This window comes from Schistocerca americana, chromosome 8 (genome assembly GCF_021461395.2).
Source record: "Schistocerca americana isolate TAMUIC-IGC-003095 chromosome 8, iqSchAmer2.1, whole genome shotgun sequence".
Taxonomy (NCBI): domain Eukaryota; kingdom Metazoa; phylum Arthropoda; class Insecta; order Orthoptera; family Acrididae; genus Schistocerca; species Schistocerca americana.
In genome coordinates this window covers 326,165,343-326,179,780 of record NC_060126.1, presented here as the reverse complement: position 1 = coordinate 326,179,780, position 14,438 = coordinate 326,165,343, and the positions used below count along the sequence as shown (strand labels likewise).

At 42.5% G+C, this 14,438-nt stretch overlaps 1 protein-coding gene across 1 annotated transcript in view; it reads left to right on the top strand.

Annotated features, from left to right (window-relative positions):
- Window positions 1–216: 216 nt before the first annotated feature.
- Window positions 217–14,438, top strand: part of LOC124545818 (odorant receptor Or2-like) — a 47,032-nt gene continuing 32,810 nt past the window's right edge. The window contains exons 1-2 of the mRNA XM_047124770.1: window positions 217–1,016; window positions 8,138–8,237. Coding sequence (XP_046980726.1) covers window positions 217–1,016; window positions 8,138–8,237 — 900 coding nt within the window. The remainder of the gene's footprint in view (window positions 1,017–8,137; window positions 8,238–14,438) is intronic.

Sequence of the window (14,438 nt, the reverse complement as noted above, 5' to 3'; positions counted from 1 at the left end):
CCAATAGACTAAAAGGTCGAGAAGAATGCAAAAGCGGTTATTCGTTCTCCGCCTTCAGTTGATCTCACTTCTCTTGGTTACCGAAGGTACTTGATTAGGAACACAGATACTGAACGGTACAACATTATAAAAGAACAAGTGCACTGGAATAGAGTTATTCGGTACCTATTTCGGCTTTGTGTTGGCAAAACGATACAAATGTATCGACGAGAAGGTATGATAAAGCCACTGTCTTGGACAGAAAGTGGGCAATCAGTCCTAAAACTGAATATCCGTCACCTGTGGCTCTTGGGAGTGTGGCCGATGGATGATTCTTCTTCTGTGTTCAAACTGTACACCGGCTTCACATTCGCAGTGGGTGTCTGGAGCGTTGCGGAATGCCTGTTGGCTGTTTACTTCAGTTGGGGCCACATTGAGGAAACTACTCTAGTGTTGATATTCACTTCGACGTGCAGCTGCGGCATCATCAAGATGATTTTCTTCGTGCGCAACCCGCAGAGCTACAGCCTCATGGTGCGGGAAGTGGCTGGTCTCATGGCGCTACAGAACGGAGCCAGCTCCAAGGACCCCGCGCTGGCGGCCATCCTACACGACTCCCACAAACACGCGTTCCGCATTACTAGGGGCATGCTGCTCTTCATGTTCTCGCAGTGCTTCATCTGGTATCCTATCCCCATTGTTGCGCACGCAGGAGAGCGACGTCTGCCATTTTCACAGCACGGGTGGGACAACAACAGTAACTTCTACGAACTCTCTTACACTCTGCAGTGCGTGTCTGGTCTGTACATGAGCCAGATCAGCTTCGGTCTGGACTGTCTGTTTGCGTCCATCATGATCCTCGTGGCTGCACAGCTGAAGATCCTCAGAAGACGCATTTTAAAGTTGCACGAGGAAGTGATCTCTGCCGATGGAAACGATAGTTTTTGTCGGTGGGCTCAGATGCCGGCAGATAAATGCTATGATAATATGTACGAAAGATTGTGCCTTTGCATCGACAGCCACCAAAATATTCTCAGGTACGCTATATTAGTTAATTGTATATTAAGAAGTATGTTGCAATTCAGAAAGAATCATTCGATTTCACAAATGTCTTCCACATGAATGATAACAGAATTGAGGTACGGATTTTACCTGACGTGTCGAAAGTGAAATATTACTTTGGCGTTGGGCGTAAAATGCCATTTCATATGCTTGTCTGTATTGGTCACCCTGAAGCTCCTTGGTCGCTTGCTCGCCCTCACGTTCATTAACCAGCGGTCGACGAGTCCAGATAGTGAAACACAGCAATAAACGGCGTTTCCTGTGCTCTGGTGTTCAGGTCCATTGAGGTACTTGTAATTGTGCTCCGTAATTTTCTTAGGAATGTTAAGTTGTGTGCGGATCTTACGATCCGGTGTTTGATTTCAAGGTTACGTGGTCGGACGGTATGTGATATTTGTGGAGGAAATTGTGAAAGACTAGACCGCGACTGCACGCCTCCCTTGCCCAGTTAGTACGTCACGCAGCAACAGCAATGGATGTGGTAACTCCTGACATGCTCGCGAACGTATGATACGAGTTTTTATTCTCGTCTGCATTTTTACCATGCTTCCAGTGAAGAGCATATGAAACATACGTGAAAGCTGAATGAAAGTTCGGACCCCCCTCCCCCAAATAAAAATTGTGAAGAGTACCCCAGGGTTGTATGAGCATTCACGTAAAGGGTACACGATTTTGAATTAGGATGAAGTTATTTAAAGTGCGGCTGGTCCCGGCGGAGATTCGAGTCGTCCCTCGGGCACTCGGGCACGGGTCTGTGTGTGTTTGTCCTTAGGATAATTTAGGTTAAGTAGTGTGTAAGCTTATGAACTGATGACCTTACCAGTTAAGTCCCATTATATTTCACACACATTTGAACATTTTTGAACAAGTTATTTAAGAAAAACTGTTTATGGTATTTTTAATCAGCTCACTGGTTAGATCAAATGTAAACATTAGTTTATGATACGTATGTATAGTATGAAGGAGAATTTAAATAGTCACTATCGTCATGAGTGGACAAGAAGTGTTCATTGCTGTTGCATATAACCTGAGCACTTAGCTGTGTGAAACTAAAGAGGTTAAACTGGCGTATGAGGCTAGATAAAAGAGAAAAATTTCATTTCTTAGGTACCGTTATAGTGATTTGATAAGTCTGGTACAAAAGCAAGAAAAACTGTTTGCTTCATATACAAGTTACCCTACTTCTCGACATAGTCTTCTCTGAGGGTACACACAAATTCCAGCTATCCCCCAGCGTTTTCATCCCACCAGAAGAATAGGTGCTGTCAAACACAGCAAAATAGTAGTTGACTGCAACTACCATTTCCTGATTTGCTCAAAATTTCTTCCCAGCAAGTCAGAGATTTAGGTCGGAGAAGAAATGTTCAAATGTGTGTGAAATCTTATGGGACTTAACTGCTAAGGTCATCAGTCCCTAAGCTTAAAGCTTACACACTACTTAACCTAAATTATCCTAAGGACAAACACACAATACCATTCCCGAGGAAGGACTCGAATCTCCGCCGGGATCAGCCGCACAGTACATCACTGCAGCGCCTCAGACCGCTCGGCTTATCCCGCGCGGCTTGTCAGGGATGAGAAAGAAGGCCTTGGGGATAAATCTGCTGAATAGGGTTGATGAGGTACCAGTTCAAAGCCTAATTCATGCAATTTCGCTATTGTTATCGTTGATGTATGGGATGGTGTATTATCCTGATGAAAGGGTTCTTTTTTGAGTGTCAGCCTTGGTCTTTTTCCAGCCAAGGAAAGTTTCAATGACACACCAGTACAGCATAATAGGGTCCAATTATGGTTTTGCCTATTTCCAAGTAATTATTTTTGGAATTATTCCTTGTTAATTCCCCCCCCCCCCCCCCAAAAAAAAAAAGGACATCACCTTATCAGTTGAAAAATGGCCTTTACATTCTTCAGTGCACTTCCAACAGCCTTCTTCCTTTGTTTCGACTATGTTGTGTAATGATGGATCCGGGTTACATCAAAAGTCCAAAATCGGCTCAAAACGTCTTGCAGATTGCGATTAAACACCGCCAAGCATTATCTAGACATGTTGTGCTGGATGCGCTTTTAATCGACTGTGAGCAGTCGCAGCACCCACCTCGAACACATCCTTTTCATTGTCAATATTCCGAGCAGGATATTATGAACTCGCTCAGGTCAGATGTCAACAGCCTCAGTAACCACACCAATTTTTCTTCGGCGGTCTTGCGTGGCCACGGATTGTGGTGACATCAATTGGACGCCGGAGCACGTTGCGTCTCCAATGCTTGTACAACCAATACAATAATCCAAAAGTAAACGTATTCAATGATGGTGCAGAGTCCGCGTGAAATACATCTAATTCTGTTCTGCTTTTTGCGGCAGCCCAGTCGTTTATAAGAAAATGTAATTACAGGTCCCGGCGGAGGTTCGAGTCCTCCCTCGGGCGTGGGTGTGTATGTTTGTCCTTAGGATAATTTAGTTTACGTAGTGTGTAGGCTTAGGGACTGATGACCATAGTAGTTACGTCCCATAAGATTTCACACAGATTTGAACTTTTTTTTTGTTAATAACAACACGAACTCGGTTTATTCTTTTTTCAGTCATAGTCGACACACTGATCAATTGAGATGGCTGCCAGCAACGAATTCTACCCTTCACTTTGTTGAAATTCTTTGTAGGATCCTTACCAACAACGAAGGCTCAAAGAAAATATCCCGTTCTTCTATGGAAATTTATCAGACTTATCAAACCACACTTTTAATAGTAGAAGGGTGTTAGTAACAGACTGTGTTTCGACGATCAACTGCATTGTTGGGCTGCGAAACATTACTTTTATGAATTCAATGGCAGTGGACGAGCAGTTTACTACAATCGTGTTCCTGTGGTCTACAGGAAGTTGTCATTCACATTGTACCACAGAAAATAGAAGACAGTGGTGCTGCAAATTTATGTGCTCGGCAAATTCGTTCAGTCAGCTGCGCAAGCTTTCAAAGCAGTACCTGTCTGAGTCCACAAACAATACCATTCGCTCGTTCCGTTGTGTTATCGACACTGCATAATGCTGCTGCGCACAATCTCCGCCACTTTCCATACGGTTTCGGGGAAGAACTCGCCTGTGGTATATTATGGTTTGCTGCTGCTGAGCTGCGTTTTCACGAAACTTGTTTGACAGCTACAGCACAGAAGTTAACGGTAAGAAAACTGTTTTCCACTGATATACTGCAAGAAAGCGTTCCGTAGTAATTTTTATATGCAGAGTGCTAAAAACCTGTACAGACGGAATTCGAAAGGGTGCAGAGGGTGTTTTGAGAGAAAAACTGTAGATAGGGACCGGTGTCCGGAAATGTTCAACGATGCAACCGATCGTCGAAGTTATAGGTACTGGCGCCGGCCGCAAGGCCACCCCTTTGTCTGCTGACGGATTGCTTGTTATTCAGTGATCACGACTGAATGCCATAATCGATAATGGAGAAGACGGAGGTAGTTGCTTCACAGACAGTTCTTGCTGTATGAATGCTATGTTGGTGGATGACGGTTTCTGATACTGATTTCCAACTGCAGTTTATTTTTCTCCTGTATAATGATGAACATTGGAGATTTTAGATGTTTCCTGGGGAAAAATTAACCGTGGATGAAAACCTGTTTCCAAAACCGTCAAACACTGAAACAACAGACTATCGCATTTATAGACGACCAGGCCTGTCTACGGAGCAGCTAGCTCCAACGTCTCCGTTGGCGAACGTGGCAATCAATCGCAAACACTTTATAACAAACAACATTGCAGGATGTGCAACCTATGGTCCGTCAGTGTGAAAAGTTATGCTTGCCGCTGAAGGAGTAGCCTAGTGATAGGCGCTGTGGCATGTTTCTTCAAAGCTCGTTAGCGTCATTGGATGACATTTACGGGCATGGGTTCTCCTCGAAGTTTGTCGGCATCATTTTGTAACACACTGTATATCTATACATCTATTCTCAAGAAGATGCTTCATAATGCTTCGCAGAAGGTACTTTGCTACCTCCCCAGTTCCTGTTCTACTTGCGAACGATGTATATGAAGAACAATTTCTGATGAGCATCGGTGTGCGCACGATCTCTGTAATTGCATCTGGATGGTTATTTCGCGAGATGTGCCAAGGGTATGGCAGTGTGTTGGTTCTCGGAACATACACTCTTTTAGCTGTAACAGTAAATCACACTGTGAAGCGCAGGCACATACCGGCCCTTATGTAGGATCTGGAAACAGGGTTGTAACAACGACTCCATGACGCTTTCATGATTACTAACCGAAGCTCTGAGACGTTGGACGCTGCTCTTCTTTGGTTGATATCTATTTACTCCATCAATTGTATTTAGACTATGCCGCAGAAGACGTATTTCTCTAGACTATATATACCATATTCGTACTGATGCACTTACAAAAACGCAAATCATCAGATGGTAAATAGTATATTACCTTTACACTATAGTGAATATGTTGTACTAAGCAGTTCACAGCGTAAAATATACCTAAAAATGGTTCAAATGGCTCTAAGCACTATTGGACTTAACCTCAGATGTTAAGTCCACTACACTTAGAACTACTTAAGCCTAACTAACATAAGGACATCACACACATCCATGCCCGAGGCAGGATTCGAACCTGCGGCCGTAGCAGCAGCGGGGTTCCTGACTGAAGCGCCTAGAACCTCTCGGCCACAGCGGCCGGCACAAAATACCGAGGACAGAGAGTCACAGAGTAAGAGGTATTAAAATTATTTGCGCGACATACAACTATCAAAATTGTGGACTGTGCGGCTGGTCCCGGCGGAGGTTCGAGTCCTCCCTCGGGCATGGGTATGTGTGTTTGTCCATAGGATAATTTAGGTTAAGTAGTGTGTAAGCTTAGGGACTGATTAACTTAGCAGTTAAGTCGCATAATATTTCACATACATTTGATCATATCAAAATTGAGCATTAACGCATGACGCGATAACGTGGAAGCCACGGCGAATTTATTAATATTATTTGAAATTCGTACGTAGTCGGTGATAATAGCAAGCCGCAACTGGATCGTTCTTCGTGGGGCACCTTGTTATTGGCTCTACCAACCTTTCGGTTGCTCACTGTTCTTCTTCCGTTAGTCAGTAGTTCGCCAGACAAGTCGATGGACAGGTGAAGTGAATGCCATGTTGATGCCTCTGGTTTCCGTATCTGCTCAACCTATTCCGGAATGTTAGACGAAATACGAAAGCAAGTGAGCGAGATTTTTCCCATTCTAGAACCAACTAGTAAGTAATTAATTTCTGATTTACAACACTGTCTTTTCTATACGATTGGACATAAATAATTCAGTTGCTAAGATGTGAGTTGGTGTGTATGCTTCTGTCTTGTTTGTAGTTGTCGAGATACTGAATGGTAGTGGTAAAAAGACCGCCACACATGATGTACACAATTAAAAATTTAAGTATTACTTAATAGTGAGGGCAGAACTTATTTCTGAATTGGTTTCACTGTAAAATGAAAGAATTACATGTCAGTTCATGGTTTCACACATGGGTATATTAGTGGTTGCAAGTTAGTGTAACTGAGGAAATTTACGGTGAGGAATGTTCTCAGATATATCTACAAGATGCATTTTGTGAGATTATTGCCATTAACATAAAAACAGAAAGTATTAGTTGTGAACTGGAGGTGATTTCAGGTCAAATGGCCCATTGCTCTCTTTATGTTCGTAAACTGGCCATTTCTTCTAGCCTCATTATGGAAATCATCTGCTTACTTGCGCTCTTAGTGTATATTTATTCATGTTTAAATTACGATCCTAATGTAAACATATTGAAAACGTATGCTCTTAAGTCACGTTTACTTAATTCAATTTTATGACTGGATTCATTTTTGTACTTTCCTCATCCAGCCATTTCTCTCTCTTACCCTCTCCCCCACTCCTCTAGGAGAATTGGGTGAGCTGTGTTGCTAAGAATTCAACCTCACCATCGTTCCGAAATGTGGTGTACCACCACCACTAATATGGGTGTTGGAGCCACCATCATAAGATAGACATTTGTGCTCCGTTACCTTGATTGAACACCATGAAGAATATGCATCACCATCAGCACCAGCAAAGATTAGCCGCTGACAATTTATGACCAGTTCCCATTGCTATTCGCAGTTTTGGGGCATTTTGTTAGAGTTTTGGCCAGCATTGCCCAGTATTTCAGATACCCACTTTCAGCTAATTTTGAAGGTCGTCGTCCAAAGACACAAGCAGGTGATTCTAAATGTGAGATTTTTAATGTTAAACAATTACCACAATGCGTTATTTAAGTAAATACACTTCGATGAACATATTTCGAACTCGGGACCTTTGCCTTTCGTGGGCAAATGCTCTACCATCTGAGCTACCCAAACACGACTCAGATGGTATGGGACTTGCCCGCGAAAGGCAAATGTCCCGAGTTCGAATCTCGGTACGCCACACAGTTCTACTCTGCTAGAAAGTTTCATTACTGCTTCTGACGGGACGAAGATCCTAAAATTACATCGAAATTACGTACACACATAAAATTAAAATTACACAATAAGTAACAACATTGATTATACGTAATACTTGTACATTACATTGCGTCTTACATACAAAATAATTACAATCCAACATAAGCGACGTTAATAGAAGACAGAGTAAGAAAAACGCAAAAAAAGAAAAAATGCATACTGACTTCACTAATCTTTTACAGAACACTAAACGATTAGCAGTAGTAGATGAACAAGACAATAATATACGCTAAATGAGCCCGTTACAATACAGCAATGATTTCTGAAGAGATTGATTATAGTGTCTTCTGATGTGGTGGGGCGGTTCGTACTGGCTTTTATAGAAGAGATGCTTCAGTCCGGAACGGCGCCACTGCTACGGTCGCAGGTTCGAATCCTGCCTCGAGCATGGATGTGTGTAATGTCCTTAGGTTAGTTAGGTAAAGTAGTTCAAAGTTCTAGGGGACTGATGACCTCAGATATTAAAAGTGCCATAGTGCTCAGAGCCATTTCAATCATAGGAGAGATGCCTCAGTTTCTGAGTAAACGGTAGCGCACTTCCTGTGGAAGTTTGCACTTACCAATAACATCTATGTCATTGTTCCAGGTTCGTCAAGCACCTGCAAGTTACCATGAGCCCCATAGCAATGACGCAGTTTGCGAGCAGTGTAGTCATCGCATGCATGGCACTCTTTCAATCGACTTACGTAAGGCCACGAATTTCATGTTTTACTGCATGTGATCATAGGTAATACCCGCTACTAACAACTAAGTACTCTATATCAGCTTACGTGTTATTATTTTGGTTTCTTCATGATCTCTTTGCAAAACCGAAGATACTTACAAAATGTTTTAAAAATTAAATGCTCTTTCGTTAGAATGGCAACATGCTAAACGAATGGGGAAGTGCAGTAGGCACATTTTTCTTGTGTTGTAGTTCACGGCTTCCTGCTGTTTTGTGTTTAGTCGAAATGTCATGACCGCTCTCATTAAAAACGTAGATGTATGATCTGTATTACGTAAACCACTCGTCGCAGTGGATGGGTGATTATAGTAGTTATTTCCAGAAAATACTGCGCCTCATACTATCGAATATCACAACCGTAAATAAAAACTCATGCTGGATGGAACAAACAACATCTTTTATTTATCAGACAGACAGGGAGATTTTCTGCCCATAAAATGTACGGAACTTGCTTCAATCCCCTAAGGTGATGAACCAAAACACTTTATCGTTATTATTATTATTACCATTAACAGCATTATTAATCTTACTAAGTAACAACTTTCTCTGTGCATAAACCCCTGAACAAAGGCAGAACATGCTCGAAACTTTATGCTTTATATTAAATTAAATATGAAACAACTAAAAGTGACTGGTAGCAGGAAATAAAATAAAAAGTTTTGACCATTGCCCACCGCGAGAATGAGTATCATCCGTTGGCACTGCTGCCACGTGGAGCGATAAGGAAAGTAGACAATCGCAGCAAATACGAATGGAAAATCTGTCCGATGATGACGAGGTCCCATTCTCCGAGGAGCGTAGGGGACGATGCGGGAGACCGTAATGGGGATGAATGATGATGATGGAGACGACAAAACACCCAATCATTTCGAGGCAGGGAAAATCTCTGACCCCACCGGGAATCGATCCCGGGACCCCGTGCGCGGGAAGCAAAAATGCTACCGCAAGACCACTACGTACGGATGACGACACGGGCCGAAAGTGGGAAAATCTACTGACGGAGTCATTTTCGACAAAGGACGATTGTTGTGGCCCTTTGCACGTTAACGAGCATTTCGGAAACGGCGCAGCTGGTCTGCTGTTAGTGTCCAGTGTCGTGAGCATCTGTGGGAAGTAGTAGAAGTATGGTGAAACAACGAGTAGGCAGACGGCCACCTCTCATCACAGCAGAGGAATATCAGAGGCTTGTCCAGCGTGTGGCAGATCTGACCGCTGAGTTCAGAGCTCTTACAGGCGCTAGTGTTCCAGAGCACACAGTTCAACAGCCACTGCTGAACATGCGACATGGCAGAAGACGATCCCTCTTTCTTCACGTGACGGCCCAATGACACTGTGAATTAAGTTTACAGTGGGCGTGGTTTTATTGAGTGCGTAGCACGGATCCTTGGAACCGGGTCGCCTGTTTGAACCACATTTTCGTTATATCAGGTCAGAGGTCGTCTTCAGATACGGTATCATCCAGGCGAACGGCTGTTTGTTTAAACATGCTCAGCGCCACAGACTCAGGACAGTGCGAGGCGGTATTATTTAATGGGGTACATTCACTTGGGATTCCTTGGAACATTTGCTAGTAATCCAGGACTAGATGAATACCTTTGAGGCCGCCTTGCATCCCTTCATACTCGATGTCTTCCCCAACAGTGATAGCACTTAGGATAGCCCTCTGTGTCACAGGGACCGGTTAGTGTTACAGGAGCGTGATGGTGGACTCGCACTGACGCTTTGGCCACCAACCTCGCCTGATCTGAAACGGATGGAACGTATCTGGAACATTACCAGGTTTCAGATATGCTCACCAACTATCGACTCATGATTTACGACAATATCGTGTTCTGCGCGTAGACATCTGATCCCTCTCACCTATACAGCCTACCAACGACTTATCAAATCATGGTCATGCAGAATCGCTGCTGTGTTGCGCTCTAAATCTTGTCCAACATATTATTGAACAAGAGCCATATTCCTATTTGTCGAATACAGAATTTTTATTTACAAAATACAAGTTAATTTTTGCAGAGAAGAAATAGCAACGGGCCTGTTTTGATAACGTTATTTATTCAAATAAAAAGCATTGTTACCTGTTTATAACTGAAAGGTTCATAATCAGAAGGCTTGTGTATAGTAAGACACATATTTGTTGTAGTGTGCGGAACTTTTCAATTATTATTCCCCCTAGCAGTGAAAGTTCCTTGGGGTGTCAGTACCTTACAACGAAAATGTGTCATACACCGTCTGTTGAATTGAAATAGTGCCTTTTAACGACTGTAGACAAGTTACGATGTGAAAATGTTTTAATAACTTAAGTCGGTAACACGCACCATTGCGTTACGCCGGTCGCTGTGGTCGAGCGGTTCTAGGCGCTTCAGTGCGGAACCGCGCTGCTGCTACGGTCGCACGTTCGAATCCTGCCTCGGGCATGGATGTGTGTGCGTCCTTAGGTTAGTTAGATTAAAGTACTTCAAAGTTCTAGGGGACTGATGACCGCAGATGTTAAGTCCCATAGTGCTTGGAGCCATTTGAACCATTACGTTGCACAGCTGGCTGCTTTGCTGGTGCAGTATCGAAGGATATGGAAAGCACTATTTCATTATTTATGTACAAACATAATGTAAAGCACGACTCAAACACACCAGAAAGTTTTGCCACATTGAAGGACGTATACTAAGATGGTGATAGCACAGTCCTATCTGTGCCAAATATTATCCACTCTTAGGGATAATTTGATATATTCATTGACGTGACAGGAGAAATGTACAGATTACAAACAGAATACGTACAATTTATATTAAATTAGAAGTGATTACAATTAAGACAAACAAATAAAGAAGCAAATTTGGTATAAAATGTAACTGCAGTGACATTTTGTCAGTATTATGGTGTACATAGGGAACAAAGTACATGTGAGGACTAAATGTATATAAATAAATATTAGAACAGTGGACATTACTCTGAAAAATGATAGCTAGTTAAAGATACCGTATGACTAACCAAACTACAATACACTGAGGAACCAAAGAAACTGGTATACCTGCCTAATATCGTGTAGGGCCCCGCGACAAAGCAGAAGTGCCGCAGCACTACGCGGCATGGACTCAACTAATGTCTGAAGTAGTGTTGCAGGGAATTCACACCACGGATCCTAAAGGGCTGTCGACAAATCCATAACAGTACGAGGGGGTGGAGATCTCTTCTGAACAGAACGTTGCAGGGCATCCCAGAATTGGTCAATAATGTTCATGTTTGGGGAGTTTGGTGGCCAGCGGAAGTGTTTCAACTCAGTAGAATTTTTCTGGAGCCACTCCGTAGCAATTCCGGACGTGTGGGGTGTTTCATTGTCATGCTGGAATTGTCCAAGTCCGTTGGAATGCACAATGGACATTAATCGATGCAGGTGATTAGAAGGGTGCTTACGTAGGTGTCACCTGTCACATTCGTATCTAGCAGGGGTTCCATATCACTCCCACTGCATACGCCCCACACCATTACAGAGCCTCCACCAGCCTGCACAGCCCCGTGCTGATATGCAGGGTCCATGAGTTTGTCTCCATACCTGTACAAATTCATCCACTCGATATAATAAACAAGACTGTTCTGACCAGCCAACATCTATCAAGTTATCAACAGTCCAATGTCGGTATTGACGGATCCAGGCGAGGCGTAAAGCTTCGTGTCGTGCAGTGATCAAGGGTACACAAGTGGGCCTTCGGGTTCGAAAGCCCATACAATCGATGTTTCGATAAATGTTTCGCACGCTGACACTTGCTGATGGCCCAGCATCGAAATCTGCGGAAAAGTTGCACCTCTGTCACGTTGAACGATTCTCTGCAATCGTCGTTGGTTCCGTTGTTGCACGATCTTTTTCGGCCGCACCGATGTCGGAGATTTGATGTTTTCCCGGATTCCTGATATTCACGATACGCTCGCGAAATGGTCGTGCAGGAAAATCCCCACTTCATCACTACCTTGGAGATGCTATGTCCGCCGGCCACGGTGGCCGAGCGGTTCTAGGCGCTTCAGTCCGGAGCTGCGCGCCTGCTACGGTCGCAGGTTCGAATCCTGCTTCGGGCATGGATGTGTGTGATGTCCTTAGGTTAGTTAGGTTTAAGTAGTTCTAAGTTCTAGGGGACTGATGACCACAGATGTTAAGTCCCATAGTGCTCAGAGCCCAGATGCTGTGTCCCATCGCTCGTGCTTCGACTATAACACCACGTTCAAAGTCACTTAAATATTGATAATCGGCCAGTGTAATTGTAGTAATCGATGTAACGACTGCGCCAGACACTTGTTGCCTTATACAGGGGTTGCCGACCGCAGCTCCGTATTCTGCCTATTTACGTATCTCTGTATACGCATGCCCTTTGCAGTTCAGTGTATTTTATGCACTGTTTCATGTTGGGTTAGTGCTACATATTGTTATTTTCGGAGGCGGTAGTGTTTAGTTTAAAATGGAAATTAGAACTGATTACCATAGAGACAAACAAATACAGAAAGTAGTTGGTTATAAAATGTTACTACAGTGACACAATGTAAATATTAAAGAGTACCCAGAAAACAAAATAAATCTTCAGGGATGGGTTTACATAAATAAGTATTACAGAAATAGACATTATATTAAAATATGAAAGTAGCTGAAGGTATTGTACAACTAAGCAAGTTGTTATATTTTATGCATTGTTTCATATCGAGCTAGTGTCTGCATGCTGTTATTATCAAAGAGAGTAGTGTTTGTTTTAAACGAGAAAATATGTGAATAACATTTGAAGAAAAGCTGAATTAACTAGCTCGATATGTTCATTGAAGAGATTTTGTGATGACCTGATTTTAAGTACCTATACTTCACTCTCTTCTACCAAATTCATCGAACTACCTTTCTCAGCTTCAGTGCTTTGTGTTCCGTAATTGGTGACAGTTGTGTACGTTGCAAATGTCGATTTCGATGTGTTGTTGAAACGTATGGCATCTATACGCTCTTTGAACTATGGCTCAAAGCTGTTCTCATTTTGTCCTATGTAGTAGGAAATGCAAGTTCAGCAATTGAGTTTGTACCGTATATGACTCATTTATTTTTATGGGACCTTATTATCCCCTAAGTTATGAACTGCTATGTGCTGAAATTCGTTGTTTGTGTCGGAGCTTATCTTAATGTTCGTGTTTTAAAGTAGCTTGCATGTTTCGTGGGATATACTCCCTAAGGAAAGAAGTGCAACATTCTTTCTACTGCATGTTGTGTTAATCACATGGTTGTCTGATGTGAAGCTTTGTTGTGTGATGGTTTTTGGATTTCTGTGATATTTTGTCTATCATGAGAGGGATATATCAGTTATTTGAGGCTGTGGACTTAACCCTTGGACGCATGATGGGGCCCTTTCAGGGTGAGAGTGAATTAATCACACATTTAATCCTATTGAAACCATATGTAATTGGACTCTACTGGGTTTAGGATTAAAAAATGTGATGGAATAGTACATAATATAGTAGAGAATGCATGAGAACAGTGTTTCGTTAAGGCTATGTACGTGATTGATGAAAGGGGCTTCTCAGGCCGTTGTAATCTATTGCTTTGGCAAGTGATTTTCTTCCAGTCTCTGAATGTTTGTACCCGTGATATTTTTATGTGGGCAATTGTTGCACGTGCCAGATTCAAGCAGCAACAATAATGGACTTCTTGCTCGCTGCTGAAATTGACCTCAGATGTGAAAGCTGTTGGTCTCATAGCTGATATTAGTGATTGTTATTCTCTCTGTTTTTCTTTCTTGTCATTTTCTCTGACAAAGTAACTGTTTAGACTTTCTTTCTAACCACGGCTCGTTCGTTTCTAACAGTATATGGATTGATATAGTGCTTTCCGAAAAAGCAACCTACTATTAGTATAAATGCACGTGATCCAAACGTTTTAACAACTACTTCTGAATGGTTGGACGAAAGCGAAACTAGTACTGCTGCCGAAGGTGAAATTGATCCTGAATATAGACCTAAGTTAGACAGCTCACAATCTGTGAGTGATGAATCTTTGGATGTAAAGGATGAGGCTTATCAAGGATAGCTTAGCCTGATAATATAGCACTGCTTGTAAATTCAAATAATGTAGCAAGCATACCCCAGCCTACAAATGGAATTAATATATCAACCACAATTCAGCTTGAAAATTATTGTAGCAAGTCTA